The sequence below is a fragment of the Topomyia yanbarensis genome, chromosome 1 (assembly GCF_030247195.1).
Source record: "Topomyia yanbarensis strain Yona2022 chromosome 1, ASM3024719v1, whole genome shotgun sequence".
NCBI lineage: Eukaryota > Metazoa > Arthropoda > Insecta > Diptera > Culicidae > Topomyia > Topomyia yanbarensis.
In genome coordinates, this window is record NC_080670.1 from 2,572,102 (window position 1) to 2,599,684 (window position 27,583).

The window sequence follows — 27,583 nt, forward strand, 5'->3', positions numbered from 1 at the left end:
CCAAATGTAAACAGTTCGCTTCTAGGGCAGCAATTACCGGAGGCTGGTTTCATCGGAATTGGCTTGCGGCAACATTCGTTATGAAGAAAACTATTTCGCCAGAAAGACGCTGAGTTCCACCGGCCACGTGCTAGTCGGATCATGCGCATGCTAGCCGGTCCGGGTGCTCAGTAACCAAAACATTCGGTTAAAAGGATAGACAAATGTTGCCGCACGCACTAGTCTACCGGTGACTTTCGTTTGGCACGGAACAGTACACGCGGAAACGGCTTTCGATCCTGATTGCGAGCTGGTGAAGTCCGTTTGCTGGAAGCTGATCCAATCAATCTTCCGTCTGCCGCTCACGCCACAGGATAACTCAAACCGCGTAATAACAGGAAACGATGCTAGCGGGTGATTCAGGCGGTGGTTTATTGTGTGTCGAAATTGCTAACAAATTATTCCGCTTGGATGCCTTGTGTTGTTTTTTGAGAGCGTGTTTCTGCAGATGTGATTTGATGAATTGAATATTCGACGATAGGTAAACATTTAGGAACCATTGAGTGAGTGAATATAATTTGTCCCCATCGCGGCAAGGAGGGCGTTTGAAGAACTTTCAAGATCTGGAACCAAAATTTAATATGAACGCAACTTATGGTGATGGATTCGAGGATGGCGATGCTGTCTGCTGTCAGTGTTGCTACACGTCATGTGTTGGCCTCTTGGCCTATTCTTCCGAGTTTCGTCAGTGAAGGTTCTATTCACCCAACGGCGGTTGATGAATTATGCCAAAGGTTTTTGTCGTCTCCGGTGAAAGTGAACTTTCTTCTACATCATTTCTATCTCCTATAATACCATAAACCAATATTAATACCAGACAAGTGATAGGAAAAGAGGCTCACCATGCTAGCCGTACAGTGGACTATTCTGATGCTACTGGCAGCGGCCTACTGTGGTAAGCTACTGTTTATTTTTTTTTATCTTTCTTCCTTCAAAGTGTCCTCTGAGCTGATGTCTGCCCGAAAAAACCATGATGAGGGAATGATGATTGTCTCAACTATGGCAACCACCACCATTGCATATGTGGGTTTTATGCTCGGTTTTTGTGGGGTTTCTGATGACACAAATAGAACAGACGCTTCGATGCTTAATTACTTTTCAATTTAGCTTTTTCCGACTGTTTGACCAGTCGGTAGTGAAGTTGTGTATCCAACAAATTAGAAATAAATTAGAGTTTGTGGATGTAGTTTTTGTGGGCATCTATCGTTCTTTGTATTGTTTCCAAAGGAAGGTTGTTCATTTATTACTTTTATTCATTCCAATGAACTTTTATGTTCTGGTGCTAAACAATTGGATGCAGTGGTTCTACCATCCGTTCTGGTATCTTCTAATCAGTTTTTGTACCATTTCTTGTGTAATTTATTTATTTGGGCAGATTACATAGAATAATATGACTATGTAGTATATATTATTTCCACGATTAAGGTGTAATTTCAGTTATTTTACAGACATAATAAGGTAATGCATAATTCTTTTCACAAGGCCATTTTTGTATAGTTTGTCCTAAAAGATTGTTCATGATAAAGGTGATGTCTAGGTGGAATACAGTTACATTTACTAGAGTAATGAAAGTGGGGAATAATGTTATTGATGAAGTAAAGCATAGCCAAGTCTCGGTAATTTAGTGTTTGTAACGGTGATGATCGTGAAACGTGCTTCAAACGATGGAGAAGAAAATGCCGTTGAGTTTGAATTCTGACATGCATACAGAATTGCTTTGGGGCTTATTCGATGGCTCTAGTCTAACGGTTCAGAGTGTACGGCGATAGCCTCATAAACCACAGCCATAGCCAAGAAGGATTTTCAATTTTCACTGTAAGATTCGGCTGCGAAGTCTGTCTGAACAGAAGAGATGGAATGCACCTCAGAGCAAATAAAGAGAATAAACACGCTCTTTGCACTTTTCATGCGAACCAACGCTCTTCTTTTTTTACAATATACCTCATCACTCCGATGTATGTTGGTCCCATGTGTGGATTCTATTCCGTGTCTCCGCACATAAGAGTAGAAATAAAGAAACTTTTTAGTGTGCATCTTAATTCCAGGCGCATGTAAGCAGTGAAGGTAATGAAAACATGTTAAAAACGTTCTTCCTATCTAAGTTTACCTGAATTCTAGTTTACTTCGCCGTTCTCCCTGTTTTCTTATAAGTGTGTGTGTGTGTGTATGTGTGTGTGTGTTAATCATCCTATCTCACTGGCCGGCCGCGACAAACAGAAAAAAAGTTCTTTCCATGTATTTATACACATACCTGCCAATAATTTGGTTCAAGGATTTAAGTAGGTGTTAGCTCAATTGACTTTCCGATTACCCATTTCGTATACGGAGCAAACCATGTTCCGCGGTAAGCATCCCAGCTCTGCCTTAATGTAATTTTTGGATCAAATGGATTCTAACATTACAATAAGACTTCCGATTCCTTACAGGAGGTAAAGTATTTAAAGTATTTATTTGATTTATATATAAAATTTAGAACGTATTTGAAAAAAAAATGTTTTTTTTTCTGTTTTCTTTCGTATCTCCTACTTACGTGTATTCTGTTCGGCGAAGAAAAGAATAGAAACAAAAAAGATAAGGTACAAAAAATTATCAAAAAAGAAAAGGAAAATGCATCATAGAGATCATTATCGTCGTCGACTCTTAGAGACATAATTTGATAGCGGGTCATGACGAAAAACAGCCTGTTATCACTGACTGAGGGATTTTTCGGTAGTATTCGTTCTAAGAGCGCCACTGGAGCACCGAAGGAAAACAATTTTGTGTCTAATTCCATAGTATGTACAATTACTAGAAATAATGGATTTTGTGAAAGCAGTAATTATCTACTCCATTATTCTGCCCATGATCGCATATCAGTCCCATAAAGATAGGAAATCCCATAGAAAACGGGACAACTATGCGATCATGGGTAGTATTGGCCCGTACAATTCTACCAAGCAGGGAGCGTTACTGGGACTGTCCCTTTGTCATCCAATGAAATGCGATACACAAATAAAAACAGAGCACATGAAAAAATCGTCAGTTTGCTGTCTGACCTCATAGTAAGCAAACGTTGTATGCCAGAATCATTCCAATGATGCACAGGCGCGCCAGTTTCATGCATACAATTATCACATACCACAGAAAAAGCAGAACGTTTTCTTTGCACTGGGGATAGGGTGGTTGGGTGTAAGAGACCCCGCTCTCTTGCTCTTTAAATTATGGGTGACGTGTTCAGATAAATTCACCACGGCCCGCACTCCCAAGTGCACTGCGTTGTATACACTACGTTCCGCTGGCAAGCAGTAGTGCGGGTGCGATTGCCGATTAGCACTGGTTAGTGATGGGCGTTTCGAAAAATAAAATCGTTTTTGCTACATCGAAAATCGGTGCTGTCAAACATCGGACCGGGAAAGATCGAATGAAAAAAAATCGATTTTTCGAGACAAAAAGATCTTTTTCAATGGGAATTTTAAAAGAAAAATCGATTTTACCAGATCGATTTTTTAAGTTAACAATCGGGCCGAATTTTTGAAATTTGTTGCGTATCGCAAGTGATTTATGTGAATGTAATGCAAACATGCAATATATTTTTAGTAATAATGTACGGGTACCGTTATATTTGAATTTCTACTAGAAATACCGAAATAATTGATTTTAATGCAACCATGCAGAAGATAGAAAAAAAATCAGCATTCGAGTTAACAGTCTAAATGTATTCTACTTCACTTCGGTTATGTCCCAGACATTACCCAACCATCTTTTTCTTCTTCTAAAAGTGCAGAGCTTTCATTCCGCCCTCATAGAATGCGGGAATGCACTTTCTGCCACTCGCCTACAGATGGCGAACTAAGCCAGATGTATGTGAAATTTTTTGTGGGAAATTGTCCATAAGTCGAAAACTAAAATGCCACTTTTCACTACCGAATACTGAAACATTTTTTTCGATTTGTGTCATCACACAACCGAGAATCACCAAGGTACGAACTAGTTGAGATTCGCGACCACCACAGTCTGAGCAAAAAGCTGTATTTTGCTCGATATTTGGCCTAAAACCGGATTTGCATCGTATAAGAACCATGAGCGCTAAAAAGTAACTTGAATCACAACAGTGTTACCACCGTTATTAGATACTCTTTATTATTTTCGTAAAAGAAACGAAAGCAACCCAGTGATAGACAGATTTCCTAAACTGGATTTTGAAGCTCTGAAACATCAAAGTCAATTATAATAAACTGGTCCATAGCAGCGTGCAATTCGATATTCCACCCGTTTGATAACAACTCGATTACGTATCACACAAGGGAACCACCCTTCGTACACCTTCGAAAACATAGCAACGATCTCTTGGGTGGGCGGGATCTGTTTTAACATAATGTCATACATTGCGAAATCTTGTTCTCAACCGGAACGGATATAAATATATCACATTCAGTCGAAACGAAATATGTATCAATATCCGATTCCACAGAATGTTGTTCGATACAAACTGGTCGGGCTTCCGACGCAGCAAATGTGTACAAAGGCAAGCCAAATTTGATGGTATACAGGACTGTTTGATTCGTATATTCCATTCAAATATTAATGTAGGAAACAAAACGGAAAGGGATGCCGGATTCAGAAATGACTTACCCCTCTTAATTAGTGTTAGGGTCGGTAGGAGAACGATGATGCATAATTGATTGTATTTGAATATTTCATTTACACAGGAACAAAGGAGAATCTTAATCTGACAAATTGAGGCTATGCACAAAAGATTCTGATGGATCAAAAAGAATGTGTATGCATGTTTGAGCAAATTGTGATCTGTACGAAGTCTTCTCCTCAATAGTTTTAATTGGCTATTTTGCCTCAATCATGTTATGTGTTGTCATCGATTGCAATATCTTATGAATAAAATATTAGAGTAAAAATCGCCAGAAGCACTTTCATCACGCTATCTACTTTGAGAGGATGTAGTTTTGATGATTCATTTAATCGGATTGTATGAAATAATCTATAGTGTTTATTATGGTACGAGCAATTAAGAAATAGGAGTTTATCTTATTTTTCTTATGCTGATTTCATTCTAGGTTCGCTTTAAAGTTTACACAAATGACAGTTTTAAGCTAAGCTACAGCATTAGGTTTGTTGTAGTTTTAGTGATCGTAGTAGCCATATTTTTCGGGGTTGAAATTTCCCCTGCTGTTAATTTGTTGCTTTAAAATTCAAAATTCGATGTTTTCGTCGGTATACATTAACTTTTTCTTGGTGAGTCTGTAAACTTCGGAAGATTCGGGTGAATGATGAGTGGCTTAGGAATGATGAATGTGCTGTAACATTTTCGTCTGCCAGAAAGTATACATGTCAGCAATAACACGAACCACCTGGTGTAGTTTGTGAGAGTGCGTAGGCATTATCAAGTACCGAAAATTGCAGGGCCAGATAGAGAGGTGATGTCAAATAAATATACAAGACTTCATCTCATCAGTATCTGGTACTGACTTAGAACCAGATAGACCAGACCGCTAAATCCAAGTGTACGAAAAATGTTAAATATAACTTATGTTGTGAAATTAAATAAAAAATTCTTATTAAATACAAATACGTTAATACGGCATGCATTAATGTTTTGTGCTACCCGGTACTTCAAAAAGGTACACTGCACAAGTGACCTGTGCTAAACCTGGTTACACTGATGGGATTGTTGTTGAATTTGTGACATTTAATTTTTTTCCTATTTCTATTAACGAAAATACGCGATACTCTTTCTGAAGCCAAGTGCTGGATCGGTGATATCTATTTATAAGGTTTCGATATGATGTGACCTAACTGCAGATGAGAATTAAGAATGTGTTCCTGTTTTGGGTATTTAGCTAACGTTTGTAGATGTACGCATTTTCATTTCGACGAAAACCATGTTTTCGGAGGCCTGCCAACCATATAGCATTAACCGTTTTCAACTTATGTAAAACCAGTTCCGGCAACGACAGGATCACCGTCACTTTTAGATGGGATCAGCGAATGCAGTATGAGAGGATACAAGCAAAGCGTCATGGGTTTCAAATTTAGCCACGATGAAAAGTTTTCCATCGGATATTGCTCCATTAGAACGGTAAAAACGTCATTCTTCAATGCATCTTCCAGTAGGAGATAAGGTAGGGAAGGAGTAGCAGTCCTGGTCACATATTCAAGATATCATAATTATATTCTGGAGAGAACAATGAAAGGATTAACATAACTATGGGAGCACTTATGTTTAGTTCAGTAGTCTTATATATAACTTTGAGCGACTCAAAGTTTAAGTCACTCAAAGTTGTGCGTGTGTGTTTATACAATCCATCTCCCACTGTCCGGCAGTGCCTTTATGGAAGAAACTTGTCTACATCTATTTAATGATATATTAAGTATTATCCATAGATGTGTACATGTTTAGTCCTGGAGATGAAAGGCGATAGCTTTACTGTACATTCAATGACCCATTTCAAGAATGCCTGACACTGATAAAATAAAGTACCCATTAATGCGTAGAAAACTACGCATTTTCAATAAAAGTGGAATAACCCATTAAATGGGTAAAGAGTTTCCACCCATAAATGAGTACAGACCTTGTACGTCAACCTGGATATGTTTTACCCATTATTTTTCGCAGAACTGTTACAACAAAATGCGTAAAAAATACCCATTCATGGAAATCGCGCCGAAATGAAAAATACTGTCAATATAATTATTTCTGAATTAAAAAAAAAAACAAAATAACATTCATTTCACATTATTGTCTCCTTATAAAAGTATAGGAATCTAGATAGAGATCCTATTCCAAAACTCCTTAACAAAATAAAACCGCCAACTGGATATATTTTTGATGGCTGGATCTTTTGGCTGCTCTAAAAATGCCGAATTAGTGCATATTTGCACTATCCTCAGTAGTCTTAACAGCTGTTACTTTCGGAGCATTGCCGAAATGTTCCGCTTTCGCCACGGACTCCGATGCAGGCCGATAATTTGCAGGTTCCGCTACGATCCTTAGTTTGCAGGTTAACTCGCTTGAAATAATTCTTAAGGATTTTTCACCCATTGTTAAGATCAATATACCCATTAACATTACCTCATCGAGTAGTTGTGAAATGGATAAAATTACTCATTGTTAGAAACAAACAAATACCCATTTTTTGATAGCTCGAATAACTTCCGAAAATGGGGTATTTGAATACATAAAATGGGTAAAGCTTTTTTACCGTGTACATTCTGAGGCCGCCTTCATATACAATAAGCCTCGTGCAAATAATTCCAAATATCAATTGGATATTTGCAATATATTCGCACTTATACTGGCACATAAGGAAATACCATAAAAAAAATACTTATACTGGCACTAAAAATACTTATACTGGCACATAATTCGGTAAAATATATAGGCATTTAAAGATAACATAAAACGATCTCACCAGCGTACTCCTCTGAATTAATACTTTCATGGCAATTCTCGCGAAGCATTCTCCTCTATCCTCTATAAAATCGTTGCATCAACTAGTCAGATTGAGATGGCGCTGTAGACGTTAAGTGGACCGATTCGACGTAATTTTTGGCAGCTTGATTTATACAAGTACACGGCAAAATTATTGGCGAGAAAATCACTAAGTAACATCCAACTATTCTTGCAAGATTTTAACTAATCACCAGAAGAAACAATCACTACGATTTCTTGTTAATTTCATATTAAATTTGCAAAAGGGCGAATAAGATTTGTAAACAAACTTTTATTTTGATGATTTCTCTTAATTTACTATAATTTCAAAGCAGAAAACAACTGAAATTACTTCTACGAAGGGTAAAAATTTACATTAACGCATATTTTTCATGAAATTCTACTCTGCAGCAGACTAATGAGCGAAACAAGTTTGTTTACAAAACAGTTTCGCCCTTTTGACGAATTAACATTGAATTATATTATATGTCACAGGAAAACTTTGAAAATTATTGAACGAACACAAATCCTTAAAGTTGAAGTAACTCAAAGTTATAGCAAAAACTGTGGTTGCCAGAAGTAAGGAAGTAGCCATCACTTTATGCAGGGATGCCAGGTGCACAGATTAATCTGTGTTTCACACATTTTTAATGTTTTGCACAGATTCTTAAAACTGCGCAGATTTCCACAGGTTTCTGTTATAATGCACAGACCAGTGGTGCAAATTTTCATTTTCAAATGCCAACTTTCAGCTCAATCAAACCCAACCATGATTCAAATTCAAAGCCCCCCTTATTCATTCAACTTCAAGTTGGCAGGATTTTCATAACCAAACCGTACGTCTTCATTTCAAAATGATGCTTTTTCATTCACCAACCAAAGTTGTAATCTGCTCTGTAGAGGCCAGTTTAGGTTGAATGTGGACATATTTTGCGTTTTCAGGCTTGCATGAACAGTAAGAAGTATGTTCAGAGTAGTTTTGCTTGAAAAACCTAGTCAATATCCCAGTGCAGAGATATTCACAGGGTCAATGAAATCGAAAATGAATGGAACACGATTGAGCAGCTCGGTTGTTTGAATGAATGATGCAAACGAAGAACTGCGAATTGAACATAGTAGGGTATGATTTGAGATTTGTTCTTCCTTCAAGTTCAAAACAACCTGTTGAAAATTTGCGGCTCTGGCACAGATTTCTCAATTTTTGACATCGTGCTCAATTTATAGTTTTTCACTAAGAAATAGACTTCTTGATTTGAGACAAACTTTTACGTTTTCCTTAACACACACAGATTTAAAAAAATATTACCTGGCATTCCTGACTTCTACCGAGTTACACAATAAATTCATATGGAAGGAATTAATAAGTTGCTTTTTTGAGAAATACAGCACTTTGTTTATAACACTCTACCATGTAATTTATTGTACATTGTTACAAGAGAATATAATAAAATTAACACTAATGCTTTCTTGCATATTCTCCGAGAGAAGAATTTTTGTTTACTTTGCACGATAGGTAGCCACTGACATTTTCAATAGGTTGATTTGCTGTCGCATCACGTTCCACACAAAAGTCGGACAAAACGTCAAAAGTGGCCCGAATTTGATGAAAACTTCACATTCATGTAAGACATTTATTTTCGGAAAGCAAACTAATTGTTATTAACTAAAAGCGATCTTTCCGAACGGTTTCAAAAAAAAAAGCACAGTCACTTTGAACATTATAATTTTAATTTAATGGCCAATTTATTATTTGTTCTTCATATTTGAAAAAGGCTTGTATCGACTAAATCGCATGGCAAGTATAAGTCCAGCGAATAACCTTTCAAATGAAATCAGTTCGACCGTAATCGGAATCTTAACTAAAAGATTATATTTATTTGATTAACATAGGTTTGAATACAGTTTTTTTTCCAGAATTGATCATCTATTTCACCTTTGAAGTTCTATCTTTCGTCCTCAAGACTGAATATTTTAAGAAGACTTTTCAACATGTTTGCAAAAAGATAATGTTAATTCATAAAAAAAATCCAAAAAAAATTGAGGTTGTGTCCGGCTAGGCGACACTGTGTGTCGCGGCGCGCCCTTAAACATAAACAACGGTTTTAATTACTATCTAAATAATCTCTCCCAGGCAGTGGCATAGCAAGAAAATTTTTCGGGGGGGATATGATTTTTTTTGTATATATATGAAAAAATGTTCAAAAACATTCTGAGCAGGAAAAAAATGTTCAAAACCAACAACTCAGGGAACGGATTTGGGTAGCCAAGGTAGTAAAGCTGTTGGTATACGAGGACAATCTGGTCGGCAAACTTCAGACTAATTTACTGAGCCCTTCAGTTCCCTTGTGCCATTCAGTACCACTTCCTCGTTGAGCTTCCGACTGGTTCGCGAACTACTCGGTCTAGTCCCCGACGATAGATCTAGCCTACTCCGACGAAAAGTTCCCCGGCGAGAGAAGTTCGAAAGCAAGCCAACGAGCCAGGTGCTGCGAGCAGTTCGGCGATTCCGGTAGAGCAGGGCATCCGGTTTGCTGGAGCCCCGGCGCGGCTGGTGGTGTATCGTCGCGATCTACGCGGTCTCGTTCCCGGCGGTGAATCTGACTACGCTGACGGAGAGGTCCCAGACGAAAGAAGTTCTCCCGATACCGATTCTTATTTGGTTTCAGTACTACAACTTCTTGAGCCCTTTGGCTCCGTGGCCGGTGCCATTTAGCACCCCAACTCCTTTAAGCCCTTTAGTTCTCTTCTTGGGCCATTTAGCACTACTTCCTTGATGATTCATTCAGCTCCTCAACTTGTTCGCGAACAACTCGGTCTATTCCCCGACGATGGACCTGACCTACTCCGACAGAGAATTCCTCGGCGCGAGAAGTTCTCCCGAGATCGAGCTAATCAGCTAGGTGCCAAGGTCAGTTCGGCGATTCTGGTGAAGCAGGGTGTCCGGTGCACTCGTGTGCCGATGACCCGTGACTAGTGGTGCCTCGTCGCTGTCTACTCAGTCTAGTCCCCAGCGGTGAATCTAGCTTACGCTACCGGAGAGTTCCCTGGCGAAAAAAGGTCTCCCAATATCGATTCTTCTTTGATTTTCGCTATTTTCTATCGGAACAACCGGTGGGGTGCCGTGGTCGGTCTGACGAATCCGCATGGAGCGTGACGTCCGGTTCGCTGGCGTTTCGACGACTCATACTCGCTGCTCTGTTGCAGTCTACTCGACTAGTCCTCGGAGGTTCGATATCCATTCCGTTGTAAGACGGTCATGATCTACATCAGCGGTTCTTAACCTTTTTCGTACCAATGACTCCTTAGATATCACACTGGGTTGCTGCGGTCCCCCATAGTTAAACATCAATTTTGTATGCTATCAATATGTTATTTTCAATTTGTTAGGAAACATGACTTGAAATTTCAATATGCACTCGGAAAACTCTTCGCGGACTCCCAGCAATAACTTCGTGGCCCCCTAGGGGTCCGCGGACCCCTGGTTGAGAATCACTGATCTACATCATATCTCTGTTTACTGCGTTCCACGTCTTTACGTTGCTTGTCATTCTGTATGCTACATTATCCGGGTTGATGATGGTGAGGACCGTTTTAAGTAGCTCCCTGCACATCACTCCAAACCTCGGACATTCAAAGACTCTCCTCGGACATTCAAAGACTTCAAACCTCGGACATTCAAAGACGCTCCGGTGTCTCCTCGACGATCTCACACTCCAAGCACAGTGTTGACGTTGCGTACCCACACCGATGAAGATACTCCTTAAGCAGCCGTGGCTCGGTAGGAGCTGTGTCAGGTGGAAGGTCATCTCTCCGTGCTTTCTATTGACCCACGCCGATAGGTTTGGATGAGCCGGTAGGTCCACTTTCCTTTCTCCGTATTGTCCCATTCCTGCTGCTACGTCACCATCGAGTAGATTCTCAACATCTTCCTCACGTTTCTGGCGTTTCATTGTTTGTAGCACTTGATATCCTCCGTCAGGGTAATGCAGATGGGGATCATCTCGGCGACAAAGCATACTGCCTCCGGTACGCAACTCGTACGACCAGAAATCGAAGCATCCTGTTCAACTTTTCGCGGTTTCATTGTCTCCGTCACCGACACCTCCATTTCTTCAAGTGTCTCACCGTTAGTGACACATCGTCCACGAAACCAACGATTTTCACTTTCCTGGGAAGCCGCAGTGTTAAGACCCCATCGTACATCCCATTCCAAAGTGTTGGACAGAGAATGGAGCCCTGAGGAACGCACGCTGTGACTCGCATTGCATATTGCCCGTTTGTTCGTCTGGTACAGCAGTGCTCTACTCTGGTAGTAGCTCTTCAGGATCTGGCTCATTCTTTTATGTCACGCTGCAGCATTGGTCTATTCGAGGCTGGATGGCCCGGTGACTTCCCTGACTTTAGCAGCAACATCAGTGTCTGCACCTTCCTCATTTCGGGGATTACCATCATCTAAAGACTTCAGCAGTAGCATCCTGAATATGTCCGGATATGCCAGGATCGCAGCTTTCAGCGCCACGGTTGGTATTTCATCCGGACAGGGGGTTTTCTCTGATTTTAGTCACATCGACGCTTCTTTGAGCTCGTCGTTAGTCACTTACCACTCGGCTGTGTTACCTCCTTCTTCTTCGCCGTACGGTGTCGGTGACCAGGTAGTTGAGTCGTGATTCGGGAAGAGACCCTCAACGATTATCTTTAGCTTACCCGGGTATATTTCAGCTGGTGTCGACGGACCCTCGTCTTCGTCATGACGACTCAGTACGCGTCCCCCAGGGATTGGCGTTTATTTCTCAGCACAGCTACTTATGGCAATTGGCTTGCTAAGCTTGATCTCCCGTTTTAAAGAGTCCCTACCTTCTCGAAACGTCGCTTGCGCTCCTCTCTCACTCTCCGATCTTACGCTCTGAGCCCGCCTTCTGGATCTAAGACAAGCAGCCGTCACAATCCTTCTTGTTAGATCAGCCGCATCAACGTACTTGATACCGTTGTTCGCCGAAGTAACTCAACAAAGAGGTTTTCGTTAAAGGCTTTCGTCTTCCACTTTAGCTTGCGACCCGTCCTTCTTCGTGTTGCAGCAGGGTTCCATTGGCCGATGCGGTAGCGAATCGCCTGGTGGTCTCTATGGGGATACTTCTCTCACACTCTCCAGTCCATGTTCGCCGTCAGTCAGTCTGTAGTCCTAAAATGTGGCGAAATTTCTCTCGGTACCGATATCCGTTTCGTGAACCAATAAGCTCCCAACTCCTCGCTTCGCCGCGATCTACTTGTTATAGTCCTCGGCGGTTGAGCTAGCCTCCACACCGTGCCGTCAAGTAGGTGTCGAGTCTGCAGCCAATTTTCACTACAAGGAAATATTTTCACAAGATAACTTTAGCAAATGAAACTTTGAGAATTTTATTTAAAATTTTAGGCATATTTTTGTTTAACATATTGAATTTTTGCAAAATTCTCCAAAATATTTCGGGGGGGGGGGGGGGTTCGTCCCCAAACCCCCCCCCCCCCCCCCGCTACTACGCCACTGCTCCCAGGAGTGTGACCATTCCAAGAGCCAACATGCACGAACAATTATGATTAATCCTTGGCATTATAGTATTAATTTCGAAATTAGCAAAATTTCATATCAAAAAGCTTGCTTTTCAGCGACGCTAATTGGCCAATTCGATTCTCTTACCACATTTCACGGATTAGCGTGTTTATCTATAATATCTCTCGTTACATTTCGATACTCGTTTTCGTGGAACACCAAACGCATTTGATGTAGCGAAAGCTGCTTCTATAATCTGTGCTTATGTCAACCAAGTGCAATTATTTGCCAGCAGGTAACCACTTAAAATGCATCAAATAATTATTTTCATGGCAACTGTGGGCAGGTCAGGCGTGGGTCGATTTGCAGTTGTGGTTTGGTACTTATGACGAAAACTAATTAAATTGGAAACGAACATAATTTGCTTTGCACCTCACCGTTTACCCAAAGGGTACGGTATGAATGAGTAAATAAATCGAAACCACGTAGTCCGGAAGTATTCGCTTCATTTTAATGACTAACGACGAACCGCTGGCTGGAAAATAAATTATTAACCATCGTCCATCATGAATGTAATGTGCCCTCAGAGATAGTGCACGGACGAGGCAGCTTTGATGTACCTGAGCATGAGTACTGCTCTAGTGCAAAGAAAGTAGATAGAAAATTATTATCTTGTTCGAGAGAATATTTAAATATGAGTATTAGTGACTCGTTTGTCCAGCATCAGGAAAGTTGAAACAACCTAGAAGCGGAAAGTAGTTTCCATAGGGCACCCTATAGCTATGAATAGATATACACAATAACTAGCTTGAGTCTGGCAAAGAGTGAGCTGATACTCATTTTGACGTGATAACCTTGTTCCTTTTTAAACTGTTTTCAATTATTACGAAAAGTAAAAATTTTGTTCAGAAATAGGGTTGTCACCCGTGAGAGGGTCGGACCCGGAGATTTTCACTGACCTGAGGTGTGGTGGATTTTGAACGGAACTATACAGAAATTGGAATCAAAGCGATTTCTCGGGATTTTAGAGCACTTTAATCTCTTTATATTACTACGTTTGAGAACGGTTTGTCGGTTTAATCTGGTGTAGTATTTCACTTCCCCGACTAGGTGCGGAGAATACAAAAGCACCAGCTACTCTCGCTGAGGAGTATAAGTGGAACGTGCATTGCTCTTCTCCACAACTAACAGCAAAAGGCGAGCAAAGGAGGTAGGAGAGCGGCTTCACATGGGAAGCACTGTGTGGTGTCGGTTATTCATCCGCACAGGTCGCAACAAAGGGGCAAAACTCACCTCCCTAGCCAACAAGGGTTAAGGGTAGGAGTAGCAACAACACCGGAAGAACTCGTTTGATGTCGACCTAGCCAATTGGATTAGAACAAATCTTGGTGCAGCTGGCGATAAGCACCACCAACAGTGAAGTAATTTGGTAAAATTGCAGCAAAATAACTTTTTTGCGCCGTTTTGAGCGACTTAGTGCGATGCAACATTTCAATTATAGCATATAGCGAAATATTACTTTTTTTAATTTGTAGTAAATTTGTTTTTTTTTCATTTTCATTGCTTTGCGAAAGAAATCAGCAATATTTGGCAAAATAAATCTGAACCAGAGTAATAATTATCTTTGACTTTTTAAATAATTTGTAAAAAATCAATTGATTAAAAAAAATAAATTATGCTTCTTCCAGTAAACCTGTAGAAATTGATGTAAAACCCGGAGGCCCGGAGATCGCTCCCGAAAACCGGAGTTTCCGGACCAAACCCGAAGGGGTGGCAACCCTATTCAAAAAAAATTTTTTTTTTCAATAAAAGAAAGAAAAACGATTAACGGTTCAAAGATATATTTCAACGCGGAACATAAAAATTCTTCCATTAACAGGGACAGTACACATTTATATTGGTAAATCGATTACCTTGAAAGCAGCTCACCTGGGTTCGATTCCCAACCCCGCACATAGGGTTAGAGATTTTTCCAAAAGGAAATTTCTCTAACCCGAAAAGAGGCGAATGACACTAAGGTTAAAACCTCTAGAATCAAAAAAAAACAAAAAAAAACAAAGCAGCGTTAGTCATATTACACACGCGGAAAAAAACACATCGCGCGGGATACCGTGACTCTTCATTTGTCTTAGCGTTTGTCATTAGCCTGCGACAAGTACCATAAAGATGCATAATGGATAATAGATTGATAACTGTATACTGTGACAGGCGGAGTTACAAATATTCAAATTCATTGAATGAAAATTGATCATATTGAGCCGCATTCATTTTTAATATTCAGCTACGCAGCTGAAAACGTCAAACGAACAAACCGCAGATTTTCATTCGTCTCCGATTATTACACGAAGCGAACATGCAGCAACGACTCAAACGCATCAAAGTAGGCCCTGGCACAATGTAAGCGATGATAATTGTTGTTTTATATGCATGACCGGCATTTGCAAACGTTTGCCTAGATAATCAGTGAAATTAATACAGTGAAAACCCGTTTTATCAGCCCCTTGCTGAATTTTGTGCTGATAAAACGGGGACATTGACAAAGTCGGGACATATATTTTCCTTTCTTTTTAACCCTAGAACGTTGCACTGGGGTAAAAATGTACCCCACGCCTTCTTTGGAGCCGTGTGAAAACGAGAATTCGGCATTTACCGACCTGGGACCCTAACCATAAATAAATTTAGAGTTACTAGTGAGAGTAGGAAAAAATGGTATAGCCAGTTTGCTTATAGCCTTTGTGGAAGCAGGTGTCCAAGTTGGCGTGGGGTACATTTGTACCCCAGTGTACGGTTGCCGTTAGTGTTTCGTCAAGTTTCGTGCTGTCAGTGGAAATGTGATTCGTGACAATACCAGTTTAAATACTGGTTGTTTTACTACGTAAGTAACAATTAGTATTATATAATCTTTTTTAATCATTTATTTAATTTAATATTCAAGCGAAACAAAAAATCCTTCTCATTTTTGCTGATTTTTATTGTTTTATTGTTTATTTTTTATAGTTTTTCAAAGCAATGGCTCGCAAGTATAATTTGCGCACAATAACTGCTGTAACAGTAACGTTGCGTGTTACCAATGTATTACTGGTCAAAAATATTTTTTTCATTTCAATTTCCACCCCATTTCGTGGTATTTTCCCAAACACGATTTTTATACTTTCACTTCTCAAATTAATTGCACTTTTTCAAAAATATCAAAATTCCATTTTATACCGTTTCAAGACCATTCTTTCAACTTTTAGAATCATTTGATTTCTTTCAAATTAAAAATTAAAAATTCGCAAAGTTATAGTAGTTTTTGTAAAAAAAGTCCAAACCGCGAGTTTTTCCCTTTTTTTTATTCCAACCAATTTATGTATCATTGATTCAATAATTTACTTACTTTCACTAACACAGCTGTTTTCGCAATTAAAAAACAAAGAAAATGATGTATTATACATTTCTTTTGTTTGCATTTTTACCTGCGAAAATTTCGATCAAATGCGTGGGGGTACATTTATACCCCAGTGCAACGTTCTAGGGTGGAAAACGCAAGTGCAACGTTCTAGGGTTAATAAATCGAAGCTCTTAAAATATTCTTCTTTAGTCCCTAGATATAGCTTCATAACCCTTTTTGATTATTTAGTTTAAATTTCCCTTAAGGGGATGAAGAATTTGAAAAAAAAAAATCTAAATTTTTATTTTTGCATATTTCGGATAAGAAAAATATGCTCAAGAAAGGATTTACTCGAATTCAAAAATGCAAAAATAAAAAGTTAGTCTCCAATGCTGACAAAATCGGGTCAAAAAGCTGATAAAATCGGGGGTAGACAAAATCGGGGCTGATAAAATCGGGTCTTCACTGTATTATTGTACGATATTCAACTGAATGAATAACTTGGTTTTTTGAATGAACCTTGTTTCTATCCACCACGTGTCGCATCAGGTTCATTTTCAGCCGTCAAAAAAGAGCTTCGATTATTTTTAACTCTGTTGACAGGCAAAGTTAAAAATAATAGAAGCTCTTTTTTGACTGCTGAAAATGGACCTGATGAGACTCTCGGTGGATAGAAAAAATATTCATTCAAATACCCATGTTATTCATTCAGTTGAATATCGTACAATATATTCATTTCACTAATTATCTAGGAAAATGTTTTCAAATGCCGGTAAAGCATATGAAACAACAATCATCATCGCTTACATTGTGCCAGGGCCTACTTTGATGCGTTTGATTCGTTGCTGCACGGTCGCTTCGTGTAATAATCGGAGACGAATGAAAATATGCATGGATGAATGGGTGGTTTGTTCGTTTGACGTTATTTAATTTTTATTAAATGAATTTGTATATTTTAAACTCTGGTGACAGGAAGCTTTAGTTTTCTACTAGGAATAAAATAGGTCAATTACCCTACGATGAGCGAAAAACTTTCGACAGTAATATTCACATCATATCGTACAGACAGGTAACGAAAAGATTATTCTACAAGAAGAATCAAGCTTTTGTTCGTTGCAGAAAGTTAAATTGCCTTCCGAAGATACGGGCATAAATATTCATACTGTCATAGTCGAACACAAACTGCAAGTCTGGGAGATATGGCTTGAGCAGCTACCCACAGCATTATTTAAATCAGATCAGGAGTCAGAAATGCAGTATACTTTCAACTGCGGTTATTTCCATAACCAGTGGTGCATGTTATTACGTATAAACTTTTTATACATAAAGGGTCATCATTTTGCTAGAGCCTGTGGACATCCTGTGCAGGAATGAGTATGGATATAAAATTAAGTGGTAATCCTACTAGGTGACCACAACATCATTTTCTTTGTCAGATGGAAGCGGATTGATCTAATAAAATATCGTTTAGTTTAGTTTTTCTGTTTCTATCGATATTGAGGAACAAAAACAAATTTTTATTTTCATTTAGATACAAAATGGCGGAGTTCCATTACATATAGTTTTGTACCTAGAATAAAAATTCATAATTTTTGGAAATATATATCATATTTTACTCTGTTCAATTCTAAACCCTTCTTGTTGAAAACATGCAAAATAATGTGGAAAAGAAAAAAAGGGTTCCTGGGAGTACAATTCCTTCAGTGGGAAAAAGTTGCATACTCCCAGGCGTTTGGTTCTCACGTAAAAAGACAAGAGTTCAATTCCCGTTCCGTCAGTGACTCCGAGCGAACTGTTTGGATTTAGTGTTACTGTCAGTTACTGACGACTTTTCCAATCAAAAATGTTGCAATATTTATCAACACACCCTTTCCTTACTTGAATCGATATTTGCAATAAAGCTTAGACATACACTCAGATATGACAGCCTGAAGGTATTTGACCGGTTACCATTAGCTTTAGAAGCATTTCAATCGCTACTCTTAACTCCCGTTTATTTATCTAATTCCTCCGCCAGACTCCAACCTGCAACTCAGTGCTATCCCAGAACCCGTGTGCGGTCAACTCTCGCTAATGCTGGATAATTGCTTCCACAACACAACACCTAAGGTGGCCGTTGATCTGCTCCACTCGGTCAAGATCCCGGAAACGGTGGAGGAGATCAGCAGCCGTTGCATGTGAGTACATTCCAAAGCGCCCGGAGTACTATTGTACACCGACTTGTTGTAGGTTTTTAATGACCTAATCACGTCTCTTTTTCCTTCCAACCAGAGTTTTCAACCGGGGCATGGACTGCGTCCAGCGCTATCTAAATGTATGCGTTGACTCGAAGGAACGAAAAATCATCGAGAATGAGGTATACGGTGCCAAAATGTTGTACGAGTATCTCTGCCGGGATAAAAGCTTCCAGCGAGGTAAGATAAAAAAATTCAACCTTTGCACGGTCTAGTGTCTGTTCACCGCAGGACAGAGTGAACCTCAAAGTGCCACACAGAATAAATTATTTGATTAAATCATCCTTTTACTGTGTTACTTTCCTTCTGTTTGTTTACCTTGCCGCATCCGAATCGCATTGTATGGGAAGCAGAGTTCCTGAAGCACAAATCCTGCTTCCACCATGTGCACGACGACTGGGACTCGTGCTCCAGCAAGTTTGTCAACATCCTGAAGGAGGAAATGGCTCGCACAACTCAGCAGTCGTTCAATGTACAGTACATGCACTTTTGCTGGTGAGTAGGCGTTGATTGAATAAGGTTTCCGGCTGTTGCAAACAACTATGGGGGATAGTGGAAAGTAAGAATAATAACCGATCTAATGCACCTAGCAGAGAGATGAGACCGTTCTTGCACAAATCACTGTTGGACTATTCATTAGTTCAGAAGTCATGCAAAGTAGTAGAGATGGTCGGGTTTCAATTTTTTCGAACCCGAACCCGAGAATTTGAAAATTGAAAAACCCGAACCCGACCCGAGCACGAAATTTTAAAAATTAAAAAACCAGAACCCGACCCGAACCGGACTTGTTAATAGGGAGATCAACCAAAGATTCAGAAGATTTTTAATTTTAGGCACCCGAGTTTCTGCAAGAGTAGTTTTGGATAATTTATGTAAATTGTCAATTCGTATTCGACAGTTTACACGACGTCACCCGCGTTACTGATTGGTACGGTCAAACTTGTATCGAAGGATGTCAATCAAGATTCTCTGACGCGTTCGCACCGCGCTCTGAACTAATCTAAATTGATGTGCGTTATTCAACCTTAATATAAATGAGATTGATTTGTTCTATTTGGAGCAATGAAAGACCCCCTCGAGCTAGATTTCATTCAAACCCTCTCCATCAAGCATAAAACCTCCTCAACTTTTAACTAACAGATTAAACGAGAGTTTTGAAACTATTTTAGTTATGTGCAATTTATTGGTTGTACGTCGAGAAATTGACGCAAGTTGAGTTTCCGTATGCCAAGCGTTCGATCTGTTACTTATATTTGAACAAATATTTCTTCGTCTTATTTGAACTTACAGAGTAATTCTACAACATCAAAAACAATGCAAACATTCACGTTGTTTCCACGTCATTTAGACTTAACGTCCATTATGCCTAATGTTTTTAAGCATAATGCACATTATGCCTAACGTCCGTATGCCGTATGGAGTACACCCGGCATGAACACAGTTTCAAGTCCTGCGCGAATAAACCTCGAATAAATTGAATAAATTATAGAAAATACGAAAAATGGATAAAATTTAAACAAAAAATGTAAAGCAAAATGTTATCAAATCCATAAAATTGGTTGAAAGATTCATATGAATCAAATTGATAATATAAATAAATCAAATTAGTTCAGTTAATTAAATGAGGAATTAGAAGATTTCAACAAACAAGTTACTCAATTAATAGATTAAATTAAATTCAGTCAAATTAACGAACTGGATGGAATGAATGAATTAAAGAAATGACTGAACAGAATTAAAAATACTATTAAAATGAAGAAACTGAACCCAGTGTATGAACTGGAAAAAATAATAAAATAAACAAAATTAAATAATCGAACTAAATGAATAATACGAATTAAATTAATTTAGAGAAATGAAAAAAAATAGTAAATTAGGAAAAATTAAATTGTTAAAATTGATAAAATTAATTAAATTAACTAAATTAAATGAATTAAAAGAATTGAATAGCTTGAATGAATAAAATGAATTAAATGAACAAGATGGATCAGATGAATTAGATGAATAAGAGAAATTAAATGAATAAAATTAAATACTTGAGCTGAATTAATGAAATGAATCAAGTGGACACATGAATTCAGTTGATTAAATTGATGAAATAAAATATATGAATTCAATGAACTACATTAATTAAATGAATTTAATGAATGCAATAATGTAAATGAATTGGATGATTAAGATTAATTAAAGGAATAAAACGTAATAAATGCATTAAACGAATTAGATTAATTAAATGAAGTAAATATACAAAATGATTTAAACGAATTAATGGAGTAAAGAGAATAAAATGAGTTAAATTAATTAACTGAGATTGCTGGGTAGGGAATGTTATGAAAATTAGAGCCATAGTACTCCAGTGAGAGCAAGGATGTGAAGTAAACAGATCGGAAAACTAGAAGTGGCAGGAGCATTAGAACAGGCTTAAAATCGTACGGGTTTAATCTTTGTCTTCTGTTAATGAGGGTCGAGCTTAGGCAGTATAACTACGAATCACCCGAGTTCACTAACATGTGTCCTGGTATCGATAGACGTGTCCATCTTTACCGTGACAAAATCGCCCTGGGTTGCTGCGGACCCCCACGGATAAACATCGATTTTGTATGCTATCAATATGTTATTTTCAGTATGTTAGGAAACAAGACTAGAAAAATTTCAATCTGCGCTCGGAAAATATATTTTTCTTCGCGGACCCCCAGCAACGACTTCGCGGCCCCCTGAGGGTCCGCGGACCCCAGGTTGAGAATCACTGGATTAAATTAATGGAATGAATTACATGAATTAAATTAATAAAATGAAATAAACGAATTAATGAATTACATGAACGAAATCAATTGAATGAGTTAAGCAAATTAAAAGAATTAAACGGATTAAAAAATTAGTAAATTAAATGAAATAAATGAATATTAATTAAAATAATAAAATAAATGGAATTTATCACATGGATCAAATGGATGAAACGAAAATAAAAAAAATGAAAATGATAACAATAAAATGAACAAAATTAATTTAAATAATTAAATAATTAAAACTAGTAAATTAATTAAAATTAGTAAAACTAGTAAATTAATTAAAATACAAGAAATGAATAAACTGATCAGATTGAATCTAAAGAATGAAACCATGAAATGAATGAAATTATCTCAAATGAATGTATAAAATCCATGAAATGAAAAAACCGAAACAATGAGTAGGGGAACCCGGGGCTATTCGGACCTACCTAAGCAAATCGCACTTTTAGATGGATAGATATAAAAAAAATTAATCGGTCAAAGGTCCTAATTATTAGTTTGAAACCTGAGCCACATTTTAGTACTATAATGTATAAAGTAATGTTTTAGAATAGTGGTTCCACGATTATGTACGACAGTCAGAAAGTCTTACGATTTTCTGAGAAATCGAGGGGTCCGAATTACTCCCTATATGGAATAAAATTAAAATAAAAAATGGTTTAAATAAAGTAAATGAATAAAACGAATTAGACGAGCTTGAGACCCATTGCTGCAATAAGATGGGAAATGTTTGTGAAAATCCCTCTATTTGAAGAACGGCTAATTAATATACAATGCACTTTCTATTGTTGTCATTCTTTTATGTTTTCACCGTTTCCTTTTCGTTCTTCTTTTCTTGTCGGAACAGAATTTGTTATCAAGAAACTGCAACGATCAATTGGTTTGTAATTCAAAGATGTCTTTTTGGCCATAGAATTCCGAAAAACGATATTTATTTCGCGTCAAATAGCTTATGTACTAACAGGCGACTAAACATATTTTGTATCATATTCTTGCAGTTTGAACTGATCATATTGTACAACACTCATAAATGAATTCTCAAATAATACGGGATTAAAAAAAACACTTATGTGCTTAATCCATTAAGGGGGGGGGGGAGGAGTTGTAAAGGGTTTCAGCAAGAATAAATCACTTTTTTGCGATTTTTTGTAGAGCTTTGGGTGAAGCATTGTGTATTTGTGTATTATAATACTTCATTTCAATAACATTCTGCAATTTTTTCTTGCAAAAATATCGACAAACGGCTCGGTGATGAAGCTTTTTGTAGAACGTATCTGAAAAAAACACGATTTGTGGTGTTAATTGCAATTCAAAAACTAAATAACGGATTCATTTCAAATTTAGAATGCACATTCTATGTACAAAATACCTAACCCCTACGGGTGCTTTTTACTTATTTGAATTAAAACTATCTTTCACGAAAGATCGTTCCAGCCAAATCACCCTATTTGAGAAGTGAACCGAAAAGATTGAAAAAGTGTTACTCACTTTCAATTTAAAATCATGGGATCTATCAGTCATCAAATCAGTTACATTAATACTCTCACACTTAAACATAAACCGAACAGCATCCCTTTTACATCAATTGTATAGTCATATTTCCTTCTTCTTCTCCCACTTCCAGCGCCCGGTTCGGTTACGAGAACTGTGTCTTCACCAGTGCCAAGTACAAGTGCAAACCGGACTCGGCGGTCTTCCTGAAGAAGATTGCCAAGCTGCTCTCCACCGACCGCCACTTTCTGAACTGTGATAAAATCGAGAATGAAATTTGCTCTTCCGGCCGGCGACCGATACTCGACGCGGTAACCCTCTTCATTCTTCTGGTGGCACCTGCTTTGATGATTCTGCTGTCGCCGTTGGGGCCAATGCGACTATTTAATCTTTTCATCGAAATATGCACATTAACGTAGTGCCAAAAGTCATTTCAATAAAGCTTGTCTAGAGCTAGCTAGAAAGAAATTTGATAATCGATGCTACATCGAACATGATACATTTTCACAGAAACGTAACTCAGAAACACAGAAACTCAGAACCAGCTGGAAACGTAATACAGTAAAGTGAAAATTTTTCCTTGCGAAACGTGTCAAATTGCTGTGACATTGCCGCTCAAGATCTCACCATGGATCATAGATGGCGGCAGTAAAAATTGAATCATCACTGGATAGGCTGAATGCTCATTCAAATGATAGTTTTCCTAATAACTAATAATATTAGTGGTAGATGAATAAGCATTTATTTATCGTTGTAGAATATTTTATCTTACAATATATCGAACGGTTTGTAGCATTGTTACTGTGATTTAGATTATTTTATATAGAAAGTTTAAGATAATAAATTAAGAAATCAAGTAAAGTTCCGTACATACTCTGTGTCTTTTTTTCTTCCCACGAAAGCAATCGAATGTTCCATTTCCACCTAGCTACACACATGTCTCACATTTTGAGGAAATTCTACGGGTGGTATCAGTCCAGCTACGTGACGAATATTTAATCAAAATGTTAGGTTTGTTGCACCGGAAATACCTAGTGTCTCCTTTAGCCGCAGCTCGGTTCGTGTAGTCATAAATCAAATGCCATAAACTTTCGCCAGATGACAGCAGCTTGGTATGTGTCCAATATGCCATCGGTGTTGAATCCAGTGTGCAGGCTCGCTCGATGCGATTTTTTTTACACGTTCAACACCACTCGGCCTATTGGGATTAATAATGCATTTTTAAATTGAATTTTTTAATTTATCAAAATCAGCAATATTGTTTCCTGCTGGATCATGCGTATGAAATTAATTTCTGCGCGATGTCGAACAAATTATGAGAATAATCAATTTGAATTTTATCGCGAGAAGGGTTACAAACGAAGAAAATTGAAAATTTAAGCAAACATCATACCGCATAACCCAAAACATCATTAAAACAACGTGCAAATTATTTGCTGGGTAACATTCTATCGCAGCAGGCTATGCTGGGGGCGTGTCGTACATTAACGAACGTATAGAAAATTAAACTGTTCAGATGTTTGAACATAGGATGCGGCTTGCTCTAATTAACAGTATCCGGTTTGCGTCTGTCGAACAGAACGACACATACGGTGTTTACATTCTCCCGAGTTGTGCAAAACGATTGACTACTCCAAACTAAAGTTGTTCACAATGGAGGTAATTTACAAATTACAATAACTGTGAAGATTTAGTTAAGCTTAAAGAAGATAACAAGAAACAAAATGAACGTATTTGAACTAACTTGACAGATTAGAAAGAGTGACTACAATGGTTATAGCTTATTTCTTGACTCCGAAACTGAGTCAGCTTCTAACCCCAACTGCTGTCAGTTCATACATTTTGACAGCAGTTGGGGTTAGAACCTGACTGGGTTTCGCTTCAAGCAAAAACAACATAATTGTTATCAACCTTACATTACACTTCACGCAAATTGTTCTCAATTTGGCTGGTGCCGTCTATTCGGTGCAGAGTGGAATTTGTAAATGATCAGCCATACACACATTGTGCAAGTTCTAGGCTTCATCCTACCCATCGACACGCTCTCGATAGAACACGTGACTGAAGCCTGAAATTGATTGCGTTTTATGACTGCGTTCCGATGGTGGCTCCAGTTCTCGTTGGTAGGCTCCATTCAAACACAGTATTCCGAGAGGTTAATGGTAAAGGGAAAGCGTATGCTCCACCCCGACGCACGATTGTGCCGAGAACGCTCCTTTCTTTACATAGTTCGATAAGAGCGTGAAAAGGGAAACATTTCTTCCCCCAGCCTCGTCTAGCAACGAGCGAAAACAAAGAGACAAGGCAACTCGAACCACCGGGCGAAAAGCTGGTTCACTTCTCGATATAAATTACCTCACATTGACAGTCGATGGCGTATCGGTAGGTCGTAGTGGTAAAAGTGTAGGCGCCACCGGCAACCAACGTTCCATGAACGAACAGGTGCCGACAAAAAGGATATCGGTTTTCGTGCATATATAGCTATACAGTTGATGGGTTGCTACGATCTAGGAATATCTAGTACAGTGTACCGCCTCCAGAATACAAAGTTGAATTCAAGGCAAAAAGTTTTAATCTTTCGTGTAGGATAGGATTGAGTGCAAGACTCGGTGCGGGAATATAAGAACCTCGGGTGCTGTTTACTCCTAATAGTATGCAGTTTGGTCTCACCGAGCACCGATTGTGTCGGTCCTCACTCAACCATGAGCTGAAACAGAGTAATCTATCCTAGCTGACAGTGAAAATTAATCTAGCTTCACTAGACCAAACACTTTTGTGAATTGATGGAGCAAAATATAGTTTAAATTGTGTGCATGAATGAGTTAGTTCGGAGAAATGCAGAGAGAGAGAGGGGGTTGGTACAAATTTCTCACGTGGTATAGGGTCTATTCCTACATTATGTAACGCAAAATTCGTACCTGTTTTACATGTCAGACTTGCTGGTTGACAGATTATCGGGTTTCACATAACTATGAAATGCAGCGATCTACTTTGCCCCCGTATACTCCGCCGAGGGAAATTTGAAGAACCGTGGTAACATTCAATGAGCTTCCGGAATATTGCATACATACTTATATTCTGGTTGCAGTTGAAAACTGGAAAATCCATCCAGCGACAATCGGTTTTTCTTCTGTTTAGTGCTAATCCATGATGTCGGAAGTAGTGCTATGGATAGCGCATCATTGTACGAAAACAGCGCACTACCTCCGACGTGATTCCGTTGTTTAGAACCAGAGAAAATACGATTGTCGCTGGTTGGATTTTCCAGTTTTCAACTGCAACCAGAATACGATTTCGAGAAGCGTGAGTATTGACAAACACCATGGTGAAAGGAAATTAAAATGTTGACTAATTCAAACAGCTGATGCGACACTGTGGAAGCTTTAGAGGTATGCCAGTTATTCAATTTTCTAGTGCTGATTATTATTGTGAAGTTACACTCCGGTAGTCGTACAAAGCAGTGAGTGCACATCGTTATGAGATTCAGGATAAATAATCTCAGAGCTTCAAGTGCCCGCTATATGTAGACAATGACTCAGTATCCTCAGAAAAAAACTCTAGATCCCAATGGAAAACAGTTGAATATGGTCCAATGGTTCTACCACAGACTAACAGACATAACATTCAAAAACAAAGCTTCGCCCGCTTTAACGGTCATTTTAAATATATTTGTAGTTGGGACTGTGGCCACATTTGAAATTATGGCGCCACTGACATATGAACAAGCATATGGGGGATAGACCACTGGTGAAAAATTGTTCCCAAACCTGAGGGGTAACCCACCAGTAAATGAGTGTTTGGGACTGTGAATTAAAGGTGGAGCTAGTGTTCTGGGAAAATTGTCGGATCGATGTTTTTTGAGGGAATTCCCTCATAGTGTTATGTCTGTTAGTCTGTGGTTCTACGTCGAATTGGTCTCATCAGAGTCTTGTACATGAGACCCGTCTCAACAGCTACACAAGCTCTCGTCACATCACGGACTGGGCCACAATTAAGGACATTAGCAAATCATATTTAACCCATTCATGCCCATGTTGTTGGTGGACAACAACGTTTTTAATCAGCTATAATTTTTGATTGAGGCGAGATTTTCTCACTAAAACAAGATCTGCGCCAGAGCTGAAGTTGTTGCAATTATTCCAATTGGATTCCGATGGTGCAGTGCTGCCAGAGACAGTTTACGTTGACAACGGAAAATGAATTTTTCATATGCCTTCGTTATGTTGCAATATTATTGAAAACTGATAAAACATATCAATTTAGGCTGTCTTTGGCTGCTTTTTCTACGAAATTGGATTATTGTAAATATTCTATTGGAAATGTATTGGGCATTGGGAGGTAAAAATTGAGCAGCTTTTAGTACTGCGGGGTGAGCACTTATCTTTATGAAAAAGGGCTTTTCGTGTTTCTTGACCCCACCGTTTTCAAGGAAAAATAGTGTTGAAATTCTACATGCAGTAAAAAAAGTTGGGCATGAAAGGCTAAAAAAAGGTGAGAAAATTCTTTCTGAAAATAACTAAACTAACAAGTTACTGATTTTAAGGAATTACGTGATGGATTATAATTGTACTAGAGTAACTTATGTCGCAAATACAACAATATCTTCATAAAATAAATATAACTGCCTTTTTCTAATTTATTTGTTCAACACGGCTCTATGCGTGAGCTTAAAGGAGTCGTAGGTTTTTTAAATGAGAGGTGTGCGGCCGC

The 27,583-nt window shown here is 38.5% G+C and overlaps 1 protein-coding gene across 1 annotated transcript; it reads left to right on the forward strand.

Annotated features, from left to right (window-relative positions):
* The first annotated feature begins 209 nt into the window (after positions 1 to 209).
* Positions 210 to 23,707, forward strand: LOC131676599 (uncharacterized). The gene is made up of 5 exons (XM_058955745.1): positions 210 to 934; positions 18,377 to 18,536; positions 18,631 to 18,773; positions 18,947 to 19,088; positions 23,007 to 23,707. Exons 1-5 carry the CDS (start codon positions 883 to 885, stop codon positions 23,290 to 23,292), a joined length of 783 nt encoding a protein of 260 aa, XP_058811728.1. The 5' UTR covers positions 210 to 882; the 3' UTR covers positions 23,293 to 23,707.
* The last annotated feature ends 3,876 nt before the right edge of the window (positions 23,708 to 27,583 follow it).